Here is a 21,829-nt window from a genome sequence, read left to right on the forward strand (position 1 = left end):
AAACAATGCAATTCTGAACATGGCTTAAAACTCATGGACAGAGCTTTAAAGTGCAGTAGTAAGAGATTCAAAACCTGAATCTCTCAGCTTCCCAGGGGAATAAATTTCAAGCTTCTATCTCCCCTGTGAAAAATGAAGTTTATTTTCTACCTAGGACCTTTACAGTCTTTGAATTCTCCTCAGCCTGATGAAACGTGTGCGTTCCTGGAAAATCTGCAAAGAAAAGGGGGGGGGGGGGGGGGTTGCTACTGTTTATTTGGACTAAAAAAAAGATATTGCCTCTGAGCCAAGAGCTTTGTGTATATTTTTTTTTTTTTTCCTCAGACCATGGCTACAAAATAGATTCATCAAAACCTGAATGCATTCTCCATCACATAAAAGATATTAATCTATTTAAAATGTCACCTGGAACAATGCTCAACTTATCACACTGGTTAGGTACAGATGGTCAAAAAGCCTGAAACTAAATCAATTCAGTCTTTGCAGGTTCATAGATTCATAGATGTTAGGGTCGGAAGGGACCTCAATAGATCATCGAGTCCGACCCCCTGCATAAGCAGGAAAGAGTGCTGGGTCTAGATGACCCCAGCTAAATACTCATCTAACCTCCTCTTGAAGACCCCCAGGGTAGGGGAGAGCACCACCTCCCTTGGGAGCCCGTTCCAGACCTTGGCCACTCGAACTGTGAAGAAGTTCTTCCTAATATCCAATCTAAATCTGCTCTCTGCTAGTTTGTGGCCATTGTTTCTTGTAACCCCCGGGGGCGCCTTGGTGAATAAATCCTCACCTATTCCCTTCTGTGCCCCCGTGATGAACTTATAGGCAGCCACAAGGTCGCCTCTCAACCTTCTCTTGCGGAGGCTGAAAAGGTCCAGTTTCTCTAGTCTCTCCTCGTAGGGCTTGGTCTGCAGGCCCTTAACCATACAAGTGGCCCTTCTCTGGACCCTCTCCAGGTTATCCGCATCCTTCTTGAAGTGTGGCGCCCAGAATTGCACGCAGTACTCCAACTGCGGTCTGACCAGCCCCTGATAGAGGGGAAGTACCACCTCCTTGGACCTATTCGTCATGCATCTGCTGATGCACGATAAAGTGCCATTGGCTTTTTTGATGGCTTCGTCACACTGCCGACTCATGTTCATCTTGGAGTCCACTAGGACTCCAAGATCCCTTTCCACCTCTGTGCCACCCAGCAGGTCATTTCCTAGGCTGTAGGTGTGCTGGACATTTTTCCTCCCTAGGTGCAGCACTTTGCATTTCTCCTTGTTGAACTGCATCTTGTTGTTCTCTGCCCACTTGTCCAACCTGTCCAGGTCTGCCTGCAGCTGTTCCCTGCCCTCCGGCGTGTCCACATCTCCCCATAGCTTTGTGTCATCTGCAAACTTGGACAGAGTACATTTCACTCCCTCATCCAAGTGACTGATGAAGACATTAAAGAGTATCGGTCCAAGGACCGAGCCCTGCGGTACCCCACTGCCCACACCCTTCCAGGTCGAAACCGACCCATCTACCACGACTCTCTGGGTGCGACCCTCCAGCCAATTCACCACCCACCAGACTGTGTAGTCATCCAAGTCACAGCCTCTTAACTTGTTCACCAGTATGGGGTGGGATACCGTATCGAAGGCTTTCCTGAAGTCTAAGTATACGACATCCACCCCTCCTCCTGTGTCCAGGCATTTTGTAACCTGGTCATAAAAAGAGACTAGATTAGTCAGGCACGATCTGCCTGCCACGAACCCGTGCTGGTTTCCCCTCAGCATAATTTGTCCTGCTGGGCTCTCACAGATGTTAGCCTTGAGGTTAGTCTAAGCTGTACAGATTACATTGAATCAGAAGTGAACAGGCATTTACCTTTGATTCAGGAAATGCAGCCACATGCCTTCAGTGGCTCAAGCCAGAAGCTGGGGGGTAGTAGTACAGCTCTCTGGCTGTGTGTTCACTTCCTCTTCCTGCTGACCCCAAGGTCTCTGGGATTTGCAGTCCAGAATTACAGCAATAGGACTCTGAAGGGTTGCCCATCACTTCCTCTTCCTGCTTCCAAGTGCCTCTGGGATTTGTAATCCACAGTTGCAGCCAACAATAAGTTTGAGCATGGGAAGGGGTATTTAACTCCCCCTCCCTGGCCCCAGATTCCAGCTGGGGTTTGCTTGAGCGGGCCTGTAGGCTGGGCTGTATCCTCAACTGGGCTTGCCCCCTCACCCTTTTGTCAGCCAGCCCACTGGCTGACAAAGGGGTGGGGCCAGCCCTTCTCTCTGCAGCGGACAGCACAGCTCAGCCCAGCACTGGAAAGCATGGTGGGATGCTGGGGACTCTGCTTTAACTTGAAACACAAAGTTTCATAAACCAGTTTGACCCAAATCAGTTAAGTCTGACAATACATTCAACCAAGTTTATCTTAAACTGCCTTGAGCTTTTGTTCTGTTGTAGGTTTAAACCAGTTTCTGATCACTTAAACTGGTTTGTGTGTAACTTCCATCCCTACCCACTGAGTATAATCCCCAGCTCTTGCTTTCTTCTGTCATGTACATAATTCAGGTGAGATATTTAAATGAAGTAACTCCAGTTAACTGACTGGAAACAAACAAAGCCCCTTCCTGTCTTTGACTTTACTTTGTTAAACCCGTGCTCAATGCTCGGGAACAAATTTTCTAACAGGCCCTACCCAGTAGCAGCAAAGGTCATGTGGCTGCAAATATAACCTATGACAAATGCTTTGGATACAAACTGCTCAGGGCAGCATAAACTAAAATGCATTGCTTGCAGGCTGACATGATAATCTGATCTGCAACTGCTACCTACTTTGTTGGTTTGGGTTGCAAAGTTTGCCTCTATCAATTGCTATCTCAGGTCATAGATAGATGGATCCCTGGCTTAGGCAGCAAAAGATTTTTATTTTTATTTTTTCCTTATTTCCAGAAGTTAACTTATTTTTGTTTCTTCTAAAATAAAGGATGCTTAAATTAAGAACAATTTCTTTCAAATAGTTCTGTCATTATACCTTATCCGGTTTGAAGAGATTAGACATTGCTTGAATAGGGATGGCTAGCAGGCCTGTGCAAAGTGGCTAGTAGTTGCTTCAGATTTGGATTCAGCCAACTGTGGGGACAGTGATTCAATTCAGTGATTCGAATCACTGTCCTGAATCAATTCGGCTGAATCTGATTCAGAGATTCAGCTGATGCCAAAACTCTGAATCTCAAAATCACCCAGACCCATCCCCCACCCTCTCTTCTAGCAGGGCAATGGTGACCCCACCCGCCCCAGCTCCAGGCACTTGGGGAAAAAAAAAGTGCCGGCTCACCAGGTGCTGTTGGACAGAGGGGCAATCCCTGCTGCCCCCCAGCTGCATGGAGGGCTCTGCATGAGACCCCTAACCCATACCTCTGCTCCCCCAGTCCCTCCCTGGCTGCCCGGCCTGCCACAGCTCTGGCCCTTTAAGAAAAAAAAACAAAAACAAGAAATACCCTCGCACTCACTGTTCCTGCCAGTGGGAGGGAGACCCACCTTGCATGAGCCCTTCAAAGCCCCGAGGCTGCTGCAGGAGCAATGAATCCTGGGGTTTTTCTCATTTTTTTCCCCGCCCCTACTTACCAGCTCTGAGACCAGCTGTAGCTCCCTGCTGCAGCCACCAGGGACTGTCCAAGCCAAAGCTCTCCAAATCTTTTCAGAGAGCTATAAACCAATTTGGATCTGGTCCCCTGATACACATCTCCTCCAAATCGAATCACCACCTAAAGCTTCACACAGCCCTAATGGTTAGCTGCCATTTGATGGGAAGGGTATATAGGGAATAGAACTGTTGTCGTTTACATTCCATCATGAGTTTCAATTATTATTATTTGCATTGCAATAGTACCTAGAGGCCCAAATGAAATTGAAGGCTGCCCTTTATTAGCCACCATCACTGGAAACGTTATAAACAACTTACAGTAAAAATGGACAGGAAAGGCAGTGTGGGAAAAAAGAAAGGGATATTATTCATGTATTACAGATGGCAATTAAGCCATGCAGTATTAAATGACTTGGCAAGAAGTCTCTGGCATGGCTGAGAAATTAGTTCAGATCACATGACTCTCAATCCAGTGATTTATCCACAAGACTTCTTCGGAGAGTTAGTACACTAACACTAGGGGCGCTGGTTCACGTGATGGGGTTATAGTCCTTAGGGCTCCATTCTATGTTCCCTAAATTGAAGTGGTGAGGGGCCTGATCTCCCTTTTTTTTTTTTGGCAGAGCTTTTCTGCTTGTTCTGTAGCCAGGGGGATATTAATCTGTGCCATTAATCTGTCAGCTCGTCCCCTGGCCATGGGAGAGGCCATGGCCATGGCAGGTTCTGCAGAAAAAAAGGATCAGGCTCCTCACCGCTTCTGCCTTCAGCAGGCTCCTGCTGCTGGCAGGATGTCTGGGGCTGCCCAGGAATGGGCTGACTTGCCCCTAGGGCAGTGTGGAGAGGTGGCAGGAGGGTGGCTGGATGTTCAGGTGACCAGAGATGGAGGGAGGGATAGTGCCTGGCATGCTGGAAGCCTGGGCGGGTTTGGGGAAGCTAGCAGCCTTCCCAGGTAGCCCTGCACCCCATGCACTGTCCCTGCCACCTTCTCCAGCCACCAGTACACTCAGCCACCATCCTGCTACCTCCCTGCACTACCCCAGGGGCAAGCCAGTGCATTCCTGGGCAGCCCCAGGTGTCCTGCCAGCCACAGGAACCTGCTGAAGGCAGAAGCAGTGAGGGACCCAATCTTTTTTTTCTGTGGAGCATGCCTGCCTCTCCCACGGCCAGGGAGTGAGGTAACTAATGGCTGCAATGTTCCAAGTTGCAATGTTGTAAACTAAACTATATTGGCATGTTGTTTAGTTTGCAGTGATGCAAACTCTTTTAACTCCCCAAAACTCACATACATGTAATGCAGGGGAGGGCAATTATTTTGGGCAGAGGGCCATTTACTGCATTTTGGCAAGCCATCGAGGGCCACATGGCAGTCAACTGGGGGTCGATAAATATTCATTTTATAAATTTTTTAAGGGCCCTGCGGGCTGGATAGAATAGTCCGGTGAGCAGCATCTGGGCCGCAGGCCGCATTTTGCCCACCCCTGGGCAAAATTGTAATGTGTGACGCCATTAAGCCACACAAGGGGAAATTTTTGTCATGTTTACAAGCTACAGGATTCAGGCTTTCACAGGTAATTTGGAGTGCCAGCACAGTTTAAACATAACAGAAATTCTTATGAATGTCACATGGTTACATGTTTAAAAAAATATATAATTTATTGGACTAGTGGTGTAGTTGTTCAAATGAGGAGACTTGCAAAGAAAAAAAAGTCTTCTTTTTATGGAGCTTGTGTCAAGGTACGTTCTCTTGTAGCCACAATAATGTAAACTAGGCTAAAATATACATTTCTTCATAGTCCAATGTAGCAAGAGGAATCTACCAGACTGAAAATATTTTGGAGGCCTTTCCTCAGTCATTAGTAACATCTCTGTGTTGCTAACATTAAATCAATTTACCAACACTGCAAAAATTAGAGAAATTCTTACTTCAAAACCAGACTATTAGAAGCCTTACCTTAGGAACACATGCGACTGGAAGAGTCATTTTCTAGTGTATCCTTTGTCTGCTGCGTTTGTGTATGGCCTTGCTGGGGCCAGTTTCAAATTCATATTTTACAGCTCATAGGATGATAGGAAAGTGGGACTGGAAGGGACCTCATGAGGTCATCTAGTTCAGCTGCCTGCTCAAGACAGGATCATTCCTGACTAAACTATCCCAAATAAGTGTCCATCTAACCTGCTTTTGAAAAGAATGGAGATTCCGGGCTTCTCTATGCAATGCTCTATGCAATGCCTGCTGCAATGCTTGATTACCCTCATAGTCAGAAAGTTCCTCCTAACCTCCAGTCTAAATTTTCCCAGCTGTAGCTTGAGGCTATGCTTGTAGTTCTGTCCCCTATGGCCACAGAGAAAAGCCCATCTCCATCCTCTCTGTAATCACCCTTCAGGTATTTGAAGACTGCTATTAAATCCTCTGTCAGTCTTTGCTTCTCTAGACTAAATAACCCTAGTTCTTTCATCCTTTCCTCTTAAACATTGCTGCCCAGGCCCCTAATCATTTTTGTTGCTCTGTGTTGGACTCTTTCCAATCTATCCACATCCTTCTTGTAGTGTGTAGCCCCAAACTAGACACGATATTACAGATGAGGCCTCACCAGTGCTGAATAGAAGAGAAGAATCATTTCCCTTGATTTGCAAGTGGCATTCCTATTAACACAACCCAGTATGCTGTTGGCATTTTTTTAAGCAAGAGTACACTGTTGGCTTATATTGAGATTATGGTCTAGTGTAACCCCCAAGTCCTCGTCTGCAGTACTGCAGCCTAACCAATCATTCCCCAGTCTGTATTTGTGCATACAGTTATTCTGTCCCAAGTGCAGGCCTTTACACTTGTCCTTTTTTAATTGATTTATGGACTATTTTTCTAGTATATCCAGATCATTCTGGGTCCTACCCCTGCCCTCCAGAATGGCTGAAACTCTACCTAACTTGGTGTCATCCACAAATCCACTAAATTGGTAATATAAGAATGAATATGTAGCAAGCTAACTGGAAACAAAGAACAAATGTTACAGGTTATCTCACTTCTGTGACTTTTCTTTTGAAAAAAAACACTCAATTTGCTCCCTTGAGATAGCCTAGGGCAGCTCCAGTGGTTGGTACAAGGAAGAAAGAATAAGACCTTTAGAGGTCCTTAAACAACTGGTAATTGTCAGGTAACATGATGCCCTAGTCTAGATCTTACTCAGACTGTGCAACTATCTTTTCTGAGCTGAAACTGACTCTGCAACATCATACTGTATCATTTGTGGTAAACTGTAAAGGACCCAAGATCATGAGATTATTGCTTTCCTGTCATCCCTGCAAAATAAATAGCAGGTACTGCATAGGAATCACCTTTTGCACTGAGAATGTGTGTAAAAATATTAATATATAAAAATGTCCTATTGTCATAAATTTAACAGTTCTCCCCTCTGAAGTAGATATGGCACTAACCATAAAATTAGACACATTTACTCTCATTCCACAGCTGTTTCAGAACATTCATCCTTTATAGCAGGCTATAGTGATTTACCATCCTATGACTGCAACTCAGCTCCTTCATATTTTGAATTCCCTTCCATCCTTCAGCATAACAGTGACTCTCCAAAATTCACCAGGATCAATCTCTAGTGTCCTTCAAGCTATTCTCAAATAACCTCTGGACTCCTGTCCTATGACCTTTCAATACATCTCATCTCCCATTTGGCAACTTAGCAGTAAGCCACAACTCCTTTCCAAGAATCAGCCTAGCTCTTTCCACATACAAATATTTTAGGACCTCAAAGATCTCTCTTAATGTTGCTAACTTAGGAATTCACAAGTTCCACTTGTGCACTTCAACAGGCAAAGACTGAGGGTCCATGGAATTTGAATTCAGCTGCAGCCAAGACCCAGCAAAATGACTGACACCATACAGTGGTAAAAGGAGATTGAACCAGAATGCAGAGCATTCATTAACCACAGCCAAAGAGAAAGAGACACTACAACAAAATGTTTCTTACTCAAGGTAGACAGATGTAGGCAAGCTCCTGCTGGCTTTAGCAGCAGACAGGAGTGCTGCTCTGTCTACAACTTCCTCTCACTTTAGCATTAGGCCTCACTTAAAACCCAAGTTAAACAGATACAGGTTATCATCGGAATACCTAGGCCCTGGAATAAGATCTTTAGAAGTAGTGGAGCCAATTCAGGGAGTGACAATTTAAGAGGCAACAAGAAGGCTATAGGGAATTTGGGCCAATTGAACTAACTGACAAGTTATTTGAAGGTTTCACAGGGGAAGCAGAGAGCTATGGGTCAACGGGTCACCCCACAGTAGAAAGAAAGGAATGGAAGCCTTGCATGCATCAGGTTAGTCAAGCAACCAAAAGGTTGGCTGTATATTGGAAAGCATTGGAAATTCATCAATCACCCTTATTTGTCTCCTAACTATATTGAACTCTGTGATAATTACTTATAAATTATTGCAGTTTTTTTATGACAGCCAATGTGCTAGGATGATGTTTTTGAGGGGTGCTCAGGCCAAATGCAGCCCAAATTCAGAGCCATAGGTATCTGGCCTGCAGGACTCCCCACAGATCAGGAAATTTGCAGGCAGGGGACCAGTGGCAATAAATAGAGCCACTATCTCCCACTGCCAAATTCCCAAACCCCAAGCCTGTACAGCCAGTTGGGGCCAGGTCATGCCCGCTCCCCTCATCCCTGCAGTTGGGCCATACCCCCTATTTTTCCCCTTCTGCAGGACTGGGTCAAGCCCCCTTTCCCCTGTAAGGCTGGGTTGGGGCTGGGCCATGCTGCCTCCCCTGCAGGCCCAGTTTTAGGCTGGGCCATGCCCCTTCCCTCCCCACCATGGGGACAGGTTGAAGCCAGGATGCCCCCTGCTCCCTTCTGTGCAGCTGGATGGGGAACTGCCCCATGCTGGATCAGGACCACCAGCCGGATTCAGCCCACAAAGCACCTGGGCACTGTCTGCCCAGCCCACCAGCCAAAAAGGTTGAGCACCATTGTTTTAGAGCATGTAAGTACACTTAATTCCTTCTAAGTCTTCTTCACTTCTTCACTGTTAGAATAGTGAGGCAGTAGAATGGACTGCCGGGGGAAGTTCTGGACGCCCATCGCTGGAGGTGTTCAAAAAGAGGTTGGCTAGCCACTGGTCAAGAATGATCTAGGTGTAGCTATGCCTATGTTCTACTATGGATATTTGCTATGCTTCTGGGCTTTTCTGCTTGCTGCCCACACCCACTTTCTGCTATATATTTCAGGGTGTTTTTAAACTTCCCTCAGAGGCATTGACTTTTGCTTGCAGCCAAGGCTAGGGACTTTGACTGGAGTCTGCCAATGCTCCTGCTGTTACCAAAGACAGAGGTTCCTGGCTAGAGTGTCTTGCCCTTCTGCTCAGGGTCAAACTGATTACCATATTTTGGGTCAGGAAGGATTTTCATGCCATGGTCAGATTGGTACAGGCTGTGGGGTTTTTTGCCTTCCTCTGTAGTGGGGGCCATGACCCTCTACCCTGGGTCTCTTGAACATATACTGAAAATATTTCATAGAAGCTGGACATTGGCTGCTGTGGATCCCCTGATTTACCTGTGGCAGGCTAGGGTATTAGGTCTGTGTTGTGTCAGGGTTGACAGTTGCCTTATGCAGAGTTTAGATTATGGATTTTATAGGATGGTTTGTACAGGGATGATTTTCCCTCAGGCAGGGGGTTGGACTAGATGACCTCTGGAGGTCCCTTCCAGTCCAACTTCTCTATGATTCTAAATCAGTTAGATGCCCCAGTCTAGCTCTGTGGACATGCAGAGCAATTGGAGAGAAAATGAAAATGGTATACATGATCTCATACACAGTGGCTTTTTTCTAACCTCTAAGTTCTATTTTTCCTTTTAGTTCATATATTTTATTAAAAACACAACCAACACAATTAGGTCAAGTTAGCAGGGATACTGATTAAGTCTAGAGATTCAGTAAAGCCACAGTTGGCAAGAGCAGAAAACAAATCAAAAGTCTTTGTGCTGGTTCCTCTCTGCACCCTCTAAAACATTTCACAGCAAGTAAATGGAATCAGTTTTTAAATCCTATCTGTGCAAGACAGAATTTACCAAGACAGTCCCTCCAGAGGTGTGCAGTTTGCATAACAGCTTACTTACACGTGTAGATCCAGAAATCAGAAGCTGGACATTGTGCTAATAATACTTCAGGAAATTTAACTAGTTAGATTTTTTTATCCATGATTTCCATCGTTAGAAAACATGTCACAATCTATAGTGCCATCTAGTTACCAACTAAAATGGTTACTATCAGGTAATGAAGCTAGATTTGTTTTCACACAGCATCCACACACACTCAGAGGAGTTAGGTGAGGGAAGAGACCAGTGCACTAAAACATACCCTTTTATTGTTCTCTTCCTCTTGTGCCTTTCTAAACTCGTGCTCTAAGGAACAGTCAATCTCATTGAAGAGGCCCACTTCCTCACAGTTCTTCAGGAATCGTGTTGGTGTAGGAGTCTGGTCTGAGGATAGATATCAAAAGGATCTACAATGGATGCTTTGCAGTAAAAGAAGGACAAACAGAATATACACATTCAGATAACCAGTGGATGGAGAAATATTTACCTGTTTCTTGGCATCCCTCTACTGCATTATAATTAAAAACAATGCAAAGCAGAGGCACTGAATTTTGAAATGGTGTGAGAGATGCCGCGTACAGTAGTTGTGCATTTAATAGATACAGTTTAGGGACCAAATTCACAATTGTGTTGATACACAACTGTGCACCCCTAACTTGCACAACTCATCACTGTAACTGTACATAAAGCTCACTGTATCTGTACATAAAGCTACAGAAGTTGTATGCAAGTAATTTACTAGATGCACCTGCACATCCATGTACAATACCGTATTTACCTAAAAGCAAGATGACTCTGAATTTAAGACAACTCCCAAACGATTAGCTACTAGACATGGAAACTAGACATAGATTTGTTATGATTTTCCATGTCTAGAATCTACTTTTTGGAGGGTCATCTTAAATTTGTTCCCCCCAGCTGCTGCAGCAGGACAAGCAGTGGCAGAGGGTAGGTGGTGATGGGCAGGTGGCAGAGGAGTCAAGGGGCCTGACTCTTGCCCCTTGCTGCCTGTCCCACTCCACCACTTGCTCCCTTGACTCCCACCTCTACACACCTTACACCTGCCTTGCAGAACTCATACCGTCTATCTCACCTCACTTGTATGCCTCCTACCTTTCCCCCCTGGCACCAGCAACCTGATGCCTACCCTTACCTGCAGTTTCTGGTTGGCCCCCCATACCACCTCCCCTCCTATGCCTGTAGCCCCTCACACCTGCCCTTCCCCCACAGTGCCTGCACCTGTCCTACCACTACTTGCCCCTCCCCACCCACTTCCACTGCCCCTCCTGCTGCCTCCCCTCCCACTACTTACTTTCCCCCTGTAGCTCCAGCTGTTGCTGGGACCTTCTCTGGCCCGGGACCAAGGGGCATGGAGCATGTGCTGCTTTCAGACCCAGTCCAACCACAGAGCAGCTGTTGTGGGAATGGCAGCTTCAACCCTGGCCCTGGAGCCAGGCTTGAGCTGCTGTCACTGCTGTGTGGCTGGGCTGGTGCCAGAGGCACCATATACTCTGTGTTCCCTACCTCCAGCCAGAGCAGAGCCCCAGCTGGAGACATAGTTGCAAGTGGAAGGTAAGGTGGGAGAGGGTGGGAACAAAGGCAAGGAAATCAGAGGCTGTAGGGGGCAGGTGACAGTGGGGAGCAGTGACTGGCTCTAAATCTGACCCCAGGCTCAGGATCAAAGTCCTGTTGAATGGGAGGGAAAAAACCTCATCTTAGATGTGTGTAAGTACGGTATATATATAGCCACAGGGTACAAGTACAAAGATTTAGCCATGCAATCCTGTGCCTGAATTGTTGAAAGACTGACATAAAAACATATTGTATACTGTGGATAACACAACAGAAGTGAAGGGAGGCAGACGCCCTGTTCATTTAATTGGTTCCATTTTTTTGAGGAAAGCCTTAGAATTATATCAGAAACTTTATTTAAAAGTTAATAATTAGGGCTTCATCTACACAAAAAAGTGAAAGGAAAGTGTTAATAGTTTTGTAATTCATTTTTAAAAAGACAAGCAATAGTAAATAAAATTAAATTTTAATGTCCCCAATTCTTGCAAATCTTTTCTTTTCATTTAAAGTGGTAAGAAAGAACTGGATTCTCTTTAACGTTACAGCCAAAAGGGCTCAAGAGGGAAAAAAAAAATCTTTTAGGCTTCTTTGGTAAGCTGTTCTAAATGCCAACTCTCACTTTAGTCTGGGACAGAACATTAATGCATCTGCCTCAGTTTTTCTATCTTCAGAGCTCTATTGACAGAAATCTGGCATGGTTTAAAACACTAGATCCACCTGTTCACATATTACAAATATCTGGCAAACTGGTAAATATTGTGATACAAACCCTTCAAACTCAAAAAGGAATGGCCAGATAGTCATTAAAGATAAACAGAGAGAGAGGGGGAGGAAGAGAAAAAGAGACGAAGAAGACAAGCTTCTCTTCTTCCTCAATGCACAATTCCCAACCCAACTCAAGCCACTGATTATTTTGTTGCATGGGAGGGGTTCTGTGACCCACCTTCTGACTAACCTGCCATCAGAATTAGTCACTCGCATCTCCCAAATTATTTAAAATCCATCCCAAAAGGATTAAAATAATATTTGTCTCACTAATCTCAGCAGCATGTGCTGGACCAAAATCTGACTTCAGTTAATATTCACAACTTAAGTGAGTTCTGTGGGGAAAATGTAGCTCCATATACCTAGTGGAGATGGGTCAGGATCTAAGACAACAAGAAATTGTTTTTTAGATATATTGGGAGTAAAAGGAAGGCCCAGGGAGGAATAGGACCACTGCTAAATGGGCAGAAACAATTGGTGACAGATAGGGGGGACAAGCCTGAACTCCTCAACAAGTTGTTTGCCTCAGTGTTCCAAAGTGAGGGGCACACCAAGTCTCTCACTGGGGTTGTAGAGAGGCAGCAGCAAGGTGCCAGACTTCCATACGTAGATCCTGAGGTGGTGCAGAGTCATTTGGAAGAACTGGATGCCTTTAAATCGGCAGGCCCGGATGAGCTCCATCCGAGGGTGCTGAAGGCACTGGCCGACATCATTGCAGAGCCACTGGCGGGAATATTCGAACGCTCGTGGAGCACGGGCCAAGTCCCGGAGGACTGGAAAAGGGCTAATGTGGTCCCCATTTTCAAAAAGGGGAGGAAGGAGGACAAGGGCAACTATAGGCCAGTCAGTCTCACCTCCATCCTTGGTAAAGTCTTTGAAAAAATTATCAAGGCTCACATTTGTGAGAGCCCGGCAGGGCAGATTATGCTGAGGGGAAACCAGCACGGGTTTGTGGCGGGCAGATCGTGCCTGACCAACCTAGTCTCTTTCTATGACCAGGTTACGAAATACCTGGACACAGGAGGAGGGGTGGATGTCGTATACTTAGACTTCAGGAAGGCCTTTGATACGGTATCCCACCCCATACTGGTGAACAAGTTAAGAGGCTGTGACGTGGATGACTGCACAGTCCGGTGGGTGGCGAATTGGCTAGAGGGTCGCACCCAAAGAGTCGTGGTAGATGGGTCGGTCTCAACCTGGAAGGGTGTGGGCAGTGGGGTCCCGCAGGGCTCGGTCCTTGGACCGATACTCTTTAATGTCTTCATCAGCGACTTGGACGAGGGAGTGAAATGTACTCTGTCCAAGTTTGCAGATGACACAAAGCTATGGGGAGAAGTGGACACGCCGGAGGGCAGGGAACAGCTGCAGGCAGACCTGGATAGGTTGCACAAGTGGGCAGAAAACAACAGGATGCAGTTCAACAAGGAGAAATGCAAAGTGCTGCACCTAGGGAGGAAAAATGTCCAGCACACCTACAGCCTAGGAAATGACCTGCTGGGTGGCACAGAGGTGGAAAGGGATCTTGGAGTCCTAGTGGACTCCAAGATGAACATGAGTCGGCAGTGTGACGAAGCCATCAGAAAAGCCAATGGCACTTTATCGTGCATCAGCAGATGCATGACGAATAGGTCCAAGGAGGTGATACTTCCCCTCTATAGGGCGCTGGTCAGACCGCAGTTGGAGTACTGCATGCAATTCTGGGCGCCACACTTCAAAAAGGATGTGGATAACCTGGAGAGGGTCCAGAGAAGGGCAACTCGTATGGTCAAGGGCCTGCAGACCAAGCCCTACGAGGAGAGACTAGAGAAACTGGACCTTTTCAGCCTCCGCAAGAGAAGGTTGAGAGGCGACCTTGTGGCTGCCTATAAGTTCATCATGGGGGCACAGAAGCGAATTGGTGAGTATTTATTCACCAAGGCACCCCCGGGGGTTACAAGAAACAATGGCCACAAGCTAGCAGAGAGCAGATTTAGATTGGACATTAGGAAGAACTTCTTCACAGTTCGAGTGGCCAAGGTCTGGAACGGGCTCCCAAGGGAGGTGGTGCTCTCCCCTACCCTGGGGGTCTTCAAGAGGAGGTTAGATGAGTATTTAGCTGGGGTCATCTAGACCCAGCACTCTTTCCTGCTTATGCAGGGGGTCGGACTCGATGATCTATTGAGGTCCCTTCCGACCCTAACATCTATGAATCTATGAATCTAATATGCCCCTATATTTCCCTGTTGTGGGGAACAGTTAGTGACAGAATGATCATTACATGATCAGCACAGCAACACATAGCAACCCCTAAACAAAGGGAACACAAAAGGAATGCGTATAAAAGGAAATAAAATTTCCATTTGGAAATAAAGGGTCAGATCCTCTACTGTTATAAAAATCAATTCAGCTTCCCCAATTTCATTAAAGACAATTTACACCTATGGAAAATCTGGTTCTAAAACTTCAAAGTCTCTTCTTTTTATTTGATAAATGTCCTCATGTGTATCTGTAAGTTAAATTCAGTAACGCCTCATTTTTTTAAAGACACATTTAATGGAACATACTGATGTAACATAAAAAGCATATCCTCAGCTTTAAAATTCTCACTTCTTGCTTTTGGCTTGAGTGTTACATTTGTGATGTTCAAATAACACATGAAAAAGGAAACAAAAAATCTCATATTTGTGAATGCGTGTACATTCATTTATTAGTTTCATAGCTAACTACTGTCCTACCCACAGCCAGGAACATGAGACTTTCCAAGTATCTTCACTGAATTCAGTATAAGGAGCCAATTCTAGGAGGTGCTGACATCAATGGGAGCTGAGCTCACCCAAAGCTTCCCAGGATCATGCCCTAAATAAGTAGTGCCAAATTAATCTCTAGGGTAACCTCACTGAACTTAGTGGAGCTCCACCAGAGATGAGTTTGGCCCAGAGCCTGGAATTTGTACTGAATACAAAGTACTATAAAAAAGGAGGGAGGAACAGGTTTTATATCCAGAGGGATGAACGGTAACTCTACTTTACTGAAAAGCAATTTACTTTGTTATACTGAAGCTGAGCAGTGCCAAAACCTTCCAGAGTCTTTAGTTTTAGACTTTATGGTAAATATAAATTATTATATTTTATGAGAAGTTATTCTGATATTAATTCAGCTATACATTTTCACAAACCAGTACAAAAATAGGGTTTCAAGAAGGCTTTAGTCAGAGCTCCATCTATCCCCACTAAGATAACTGCAAAAAAACAAACAAAAAAACAAATAAGACACAAAAATTTAAATTCCTCTGCCTTGCAGAATCAGCTACCTAAATCTATAGAGAAAGTGATCTAAAAAGAATCTGTGCAGTTGAATTGTGGCTAATCTTCATCACAATGCATGATTCACCAAGAAGTTATGCATTATAGCAATCTGTTCTAGTAGATCAGGAGCTACAGCTCTGGTATTAAAGTGTTTCTGAGGCACACACAGCTGAATACATGAAGTAGCTACTGATTAGGAACAGCATCAAATACTTCTATTTCATGAATAAAAGGCAGACAAATGTATTATATCATCAAAACTTTAGGGGTAATCAGTAGTTATGGAGGACTGAAGGCCAGATTCTACTTGCATTTGTTAAGGTGCTCCTTTACTCTACAAATAACTGCTCTGAAAACAGCGGAGGCAGGTATTACTCAACATGGGTAGGTAACAGAATCTGCCCTCAAAGAGCTATTTTGAATGATTATCCAAAAGTGTAAAGACTGACAGGACAATGACAATTGCTTATATGGCTATGGACAAAAAATATACATAAACCAGTATAAGTGATCAGAAAACAGTTCAAATCTGTAACACAACAGAAGTTCAGTGCACATAAAGTGCTTTAAAAATGGCCCAAACCAGTTTAAGATAAACCTGGATGGATGTAGTATCAGACTTAAGTGCCTTAGGTTAAATCGGTTTATTGAACTTCTGTCCCAGAACCCCTCCAAATTCAGTTAACTCATAGTCCCCCGGCATCCCAGGATGCTTTGCATCTCCCCAGCAAAGCTTCCATTGCAGGGTAGATGGGCTAGCTTTGACCCAAGCTGTCTGCTCCAGGCAACCAGGGAGGTGTTCTGTAGCGTCTCCCGGCTTCTGGCCTGGGCCACTGCAGGCATGTGGCCGCAATTCCAGAATCAAAAGTGAATTCAGTTCATTTCTTTATTGATTCAATCTATGCAGCTTAAACTAACCTGCGAAGACTGGATAGATTCAGTGTCAGGCTTTTTGATGATCTATTCTTAGCCTATATTGTTATCTGAACTTCTGTGGTCTTGAAATCAGGCTAGGAAACCCATGAAAAGTTTTCTTACAAGATTTATAGTCCTTCTGGGTACTAGCTAAGTCAGATATGCCTCAACCACAGCCATTCCCACAAAATCATTGTGCTCCATCCCTGAAACTAGCATATGCAACTTGTATATTTGTATGCGAAGGAGAGGAGAGGAGTGGCAATTAAGAACTAAACTATTACTCCCTTGCACTGGACAACAATTATTCATATCAAATATATCCATTGACTTAACTTTCAGATGTGGCCTCCTCATAGTTTTCTGAAGAGGTCCTAAGCCATTATGCTGTTTTCTAGGAATGGACGTACAGCATAAAGCTAGGGAAACCTGTATCTAGGAAAGACCTCAAAGAGAAATAATAAAATATTCCCATTTCCCAATACCTGAAGATATATCAATAGTTTCCAGCAAACCGTGCCATGATCTATCTGTCTGTTTCCAGCTTTGTAAGAACCAGCCTTTTGCTACTATCACTCATGCTTGTGTGCAATGCATACTTGCTAAAGGTTAGACTGTCATCTGGACTATCTCATTCCCACTGGATACATAGTCCAGCATCTGCCAGGTTGCTCTGGACCTTCCAGCTCACTCCAGCTGTTGTTGGATCAAACCTCTTCTCCACAGTGTCTGGCTCAGATCAACTGCCTCTCCTTTCCACTCTTTCTCAGCCCCCCAGTCATAGCTTTTGGTGGTGAGCCTACAGTCATCATATGAGTGCTTCAGAAATTGTTCATTATCTAACCTCATAAACAGTGCCTTTGGAAGTATGGTAAAAATACTTGTCAACCTAGAGTTTAGAATCACATGGTTGTTGCTAGAATGACCAAGACAGACACTGAGTTTTAGTAAGCCATAAAAATAGAACTTGAGTCTAGCGCACTCAAAAGGCAAGGAGCACCCATAAATCTAATCAATAAAAAAAATAAATAAATAATCATGTACAAATTATCAGTTAATGTATTTGCCCTATGGAAAAGATTTTCTCAAGAACTCAGTGCCCACTTTAAGGACCATATTGTAGAGGCTTCAACTCCAGTTTCAGCACCATAACAAGTAGCCAGATTTTAAATAGAATCCAGCACTAAGTCCATAATGGGTACCAGAAGTGACCTAAGCAGGGTGTGGGGCCTGGGGCAAATCAGCCTAGGTGAGGCCCCACCCCCGCTCCGATCCCATGGGCCCCAGACCCAAAGAAGCTGCCACCAGTGGCAGGGGGCGGGGAGGGTAGTAAGCAGCTGGATCCACGCTGCCGCTGCTCCACCTGGCTCCACGGGGCCCCCCCAAAGCGCGGGGCCTGGGGTGGCCACCCAGATTCGCCCACCCCTAGGGACAGCCCTGATGGGTACTGACCGCTTATGAAAATCAGGTCCCAACTGAATGTGATCTGACAACCTGATCAGCAGACCTGACAATCAGGCCCTCTACAGACTCTTTAAAAATACATGTTGTAAAGTAACAGGAAGTCTTAAAACTTAACCAAAGTAGAAGGAATGTATTTATTCAGTCATTGTTTCAGCGTTTAGTTGATTTTCTTTAAAAAACTATGTTAGTAATGTCCCAAAAAGGAGGATCAATCTTCATGGATGGTCTTTGAAACAGTAGCTGTAATAAGCACAGTGCTGGAGGAAATGTATCATTAGCTTGTTATGCTAAGAGTTTATTTGAATTATCTACCAGAGGATATTTTGCTACACCAGAATTGGCTCTTCGCATCTTTCAAGGCACGAGTGGAAATATTAAAGCATGATGCTGGGCAGAAAAAAAGCAACAGAACCAAAGGATGGCTATGCAAAAAACAAAAAAACAAAACCCTTTTTATTTAAAAACCTTCAGCTTTTTAAGTTTTATAGTATTGACCATTAAACCATTGCAAATGCTATTCATCTACAATGTAGATGTCTGACAGCACAGATCCAAAGGCTGTAACTTGATGCATCATCTTTTTTAAAAAATGTTTAGTCTAGTCTGCATTAATAATAGGGATTTGGCTTGCTCAGCTGTGGAGCTCCACCAAACTTACGTATTTACCCATTTTTTACTTTCATGCAATGAAAACAAAGTCAGAGTAACAGGATAGTGCTAAAACTTGAAAGGCTGTTCATTACACAGCTATGGAGAAGACTGCCCTGACTGGTAGTTACTCCAGAAAAAGAGAGCTGGGAGGGTACTCATGGGATCTTTACTGCTAATGGAGTCATGATTTGTAATAGTGGGATATTCTGTGAAGGGCTTGCATGTTGTATAAAATGTCAATCTCTTAACTAGAGGTGGTCCAGTAGGGCAGCAGCACTGGGTGCTAAACTGAAGCACAAAATTGACTCCCACCATTCCTGACACCTCAGCTTCTACTACTGCCCTGGCCACTGGGCACAAAAACTGCTTGCTATGCCTCTGCAAAATGTAACCGAGCAGCCCTTAGTGATGAAAGAATGGGTTAGGCACTATTTAGAAAATCTGGATGAGTACAAGTCCGTGGGGCCGAATCCAATGCATCCAAGGATGCTGAGGGAGGTAGCTGATGTGATTGCAGTCACTGGCCATTATCTTTGAAAACTTGTGGTGATCAGGGGACATCCCAGACAATTGGGAAAGGGCAAATATAGTGTCCAACTTTAAGAAAGGGAAGAAGGAGGATCCAGGGGACTAGACTGGTCACCCTCACCTCAGTCCCCAGAAAAGTCATGGAGTAGGTCCTCAAGGAAGCACTTGGAGGAGAAGATGATTGGGAACATTCAGCATGGATTCCCCAAGGGCAAGTCATACCTGACCAACTTGATTGCCTTTTAGGATGAGATGACTGGCTCTGTGGATGTGGGGAAAGCAGTGGACATGATATACCTTGATTTTATCAAGGCTTTTGATACCATCTCCCACAGCATTCTTCAAAGCAAACAAAGGAAGTAGGGGACTGAATGGACTGTAAGGAAGATACAAAGATGGCTGGATCATCAGGCTTAATGGGTAGTAATCAATGTTTAGTCTAGTCTGCATTAATAGATGTCCAGTTGAAAGCCAGTATCAAGCAGAGGGCCCTATGGGTTGGTCCTAGGTCCGCTTTTGTTCAATATCTTCATAACTGATCTAGAAGATGGGATGGAGTATACCCTCAGCAAGTTTGCAGATGACACCAAGCTGGGGAGAGTAGTAGATACACTAAAGGGTAGGGCTAAGATTCAGAGTGACCTAGACAAATTGGAGGATTGGGCCAAAAGAAATCTCATGAGGTTCAACAAGGAAAAGGGCAAAGTCCTGCACTTAGGCCAGAAGAATCCCATGTACCACTACAGGCTTGGGACCAACTGGCTAAGCAACAGAAAAGGGCCCGGGGGTGACAGTGGACAATAAGCTGAATATGAGACAGAACTGTGCTCTTGTTGCAAAGAAGGATAACAGCATACTCAGCTACATTAGTAGGAGCCTTGCCAGCTGACCAAGGGAAGTGATTCTTCCCCTCTATTTTGCACTGGTAAGGCCACATCTGGAGTATTGTGTCCAGTATTGGGGCACCCACTACAGAAACAATGTGGAAAGTTGAAGTGGGTCCAGCAGAGTGCAACAAAAATGGCTAGGGGCTGGGGCCCATGACTTATGAGGAGAGGCTGAGGGAACTGGGTTTATTTAGTCTGCAGAAGAGAAGAATGTGGGGAAATTTGATAGCATCTTTTAACTATATGAAGGGGGGTTCCAAAGAGGATGGAGCTAGACTGTTCTCAGTGGTAGCAGATGACAGAACAAGGAGTAATGGTCTCAGGTTGCAGCAAGGGAGGTTTAAGTTGGATATTAAGAAAGACTTTCTCCCTAGGAGGGAGCATTGGAATGGGTTATCTAGAGAGGTGGTGGAATCTCCATCCTTGGAGTTTAACGCCCGGAATGACAAAGCCCTGTGTGGAACAACCTACTTGAGCAGGAGATTGGACGAGATGGCCTCCTAAGGTCCTTTCCAATCCTAATATTCTGTGATTCTAATAGTGGGACATCAGTCCCAGGGCAGGAGAGAAAGGTATTTTTCTGAGCCCGAATTATCTCAAACATCCCATCTTTTTGATGAAAAATGATAGAAATCCCTTACCTCCTTTCCTTAACACACAGTAAGGCTGACTTTACCCCAATACCTTCCAGAAAATGTTTTGTCATCTTTCAAGATAGCATTCATGTTAGCCACCTGACACCCACTTATATTTTAATGACGTACTTATCAAGGTAACAATTCCTTCTTCACCAGTTCAGTCCAGGAAATCTATTGCTATTTAGTGTTATCTACTCAGGGTCAGTGTCCTGTTGCAGGAATTATCAGATGGAAGAACAAAGCTGCCCTTATTCTATCAGTGCCAACACACTGAACTAATGTAGTGGAACACTCTGATAATGAGTTAAGTCAGGGCCGTCCAACTTTTAAGTGGGTAGGAATGCACGCCCTGTGGGCCACACCAGGGTGAGCCATGAGCTTCCACTCACTGCACAGACATACCCCCTCCCTCACTGAACCATGCACCTACCTGCCACCCTGCCCTGCTGCAGTGCACATCTGTATGGCCCCAGGCTCACCTTCAGTTTCCCTAGTCATCAGCACTGCACCACCCTAGAGAAGCCTGGAGACTCTGGCTGCTGTTGCAGCTGGAACAATGCAGGGGAGCGGTGGCTGGGCAGGAGTCCAGGGGATGTAATTTAACCCTTCATGGGCTGCCAGTTGGACAGACCCAAGTTAAATTATGGACCAGGCCATGCCTGGTATAAATCAATATGCCTGCATCAACTTCACTGAGGCTCTGCAGAAGACACTGCCACAGTTTTAAGGTTCATTTTATATTTATCCTTCACTTATAAAATAATACTACAGTTTGTAGGAAAGAGGAAGAGAATTCATACCACAAAAGGTGCACCTGAAAAGATTTCTCAAACTATATTTTATTTGGTTTTTAATTTGTCAGTTCCAGTGCCCTGATAACAACAGAAGTCCACAGAAAAGTAAAAATACCATTGAGATGATGATATTTGTTTGATATTAAATAAACCAAAAATGGAAGTTTCATATTCGTCCCAAACTGCCAATCAGCTTATGTCAAATGAAGCATGAGGACTGATAACTCTTGTAGCTTCCTTAAACTCACACATGCTAATAGATTCTGCCCAATATATTTTTAACTAGTTCTTTTCATCCTTGCTGGAAAAGTAAATAAAAGAGGGTACAATATTAAAAGACGGTTATTTTATATGGTTATCCCATGTGATAATGGAAAAGTCTAACTGCACATAGCTTTCTTATAAGGCAATTGCTGCTGCAGGTTTTGAAGGTACTGATAACAGAAACAATTTTGACAAAGAAACAAAAAAGAAAGACAAGGAGGCAAATATCTAAAGGGAAAGCCTACCTCCTCCCCATATAGGATTTCTATTTTTCATTATGAAATTCAAGAATAAAACATCTCCAACTTTACAGAATTTAATTTTTCCCAAGGTTTACATGAGCAATGAAAAAA

General features: G+C 44.5%; 1 protein-coding gene across 3 annotated transcripts in view; it reads right to left on the reverse strand.

Annotated features, from left to right (window-relative positions):
- CREB5 (cAMP responsive element binding protein 5) overlaps positions 1-21,829 on the reverse strand; it is a 379,878-nt gene that overhangs the window by 299,891 nt on the left and 58,158 nt on the right. For 2 of the 3 annotated variants that reach the window (XM_006276942.3, XM_019498044.2), the window contains exon 4: positions 9,977-10,098. The exons of the other annotated variant lie outside the window; for it this stretch is intronic. In XM_006276942.3, coding sequence (XP_006277004.1) covers positions 9,977-10,098 — 122 coding nt within the window. The remainder of the gene's footprint in view (positions 1-9,976; positions 10,099-21,829) is intronic. 3 annotated transcript variants of the gene reach the window in all.

The sequence above is a fragment of the Alligator mississippiensis genome, chromosome 5, assembly GCF_030867095.1.
Source record: "Alligator mississippiensis isolate rAllMis1 chromosome 5, rAllMis1, whole genome shotgun sequence".
Taxonomy (NCBI): Eukaryota; Metazoa; Chordata; order Crocodylia; family Alligatoridae; genus Alligator; species Alligator mississippiensis.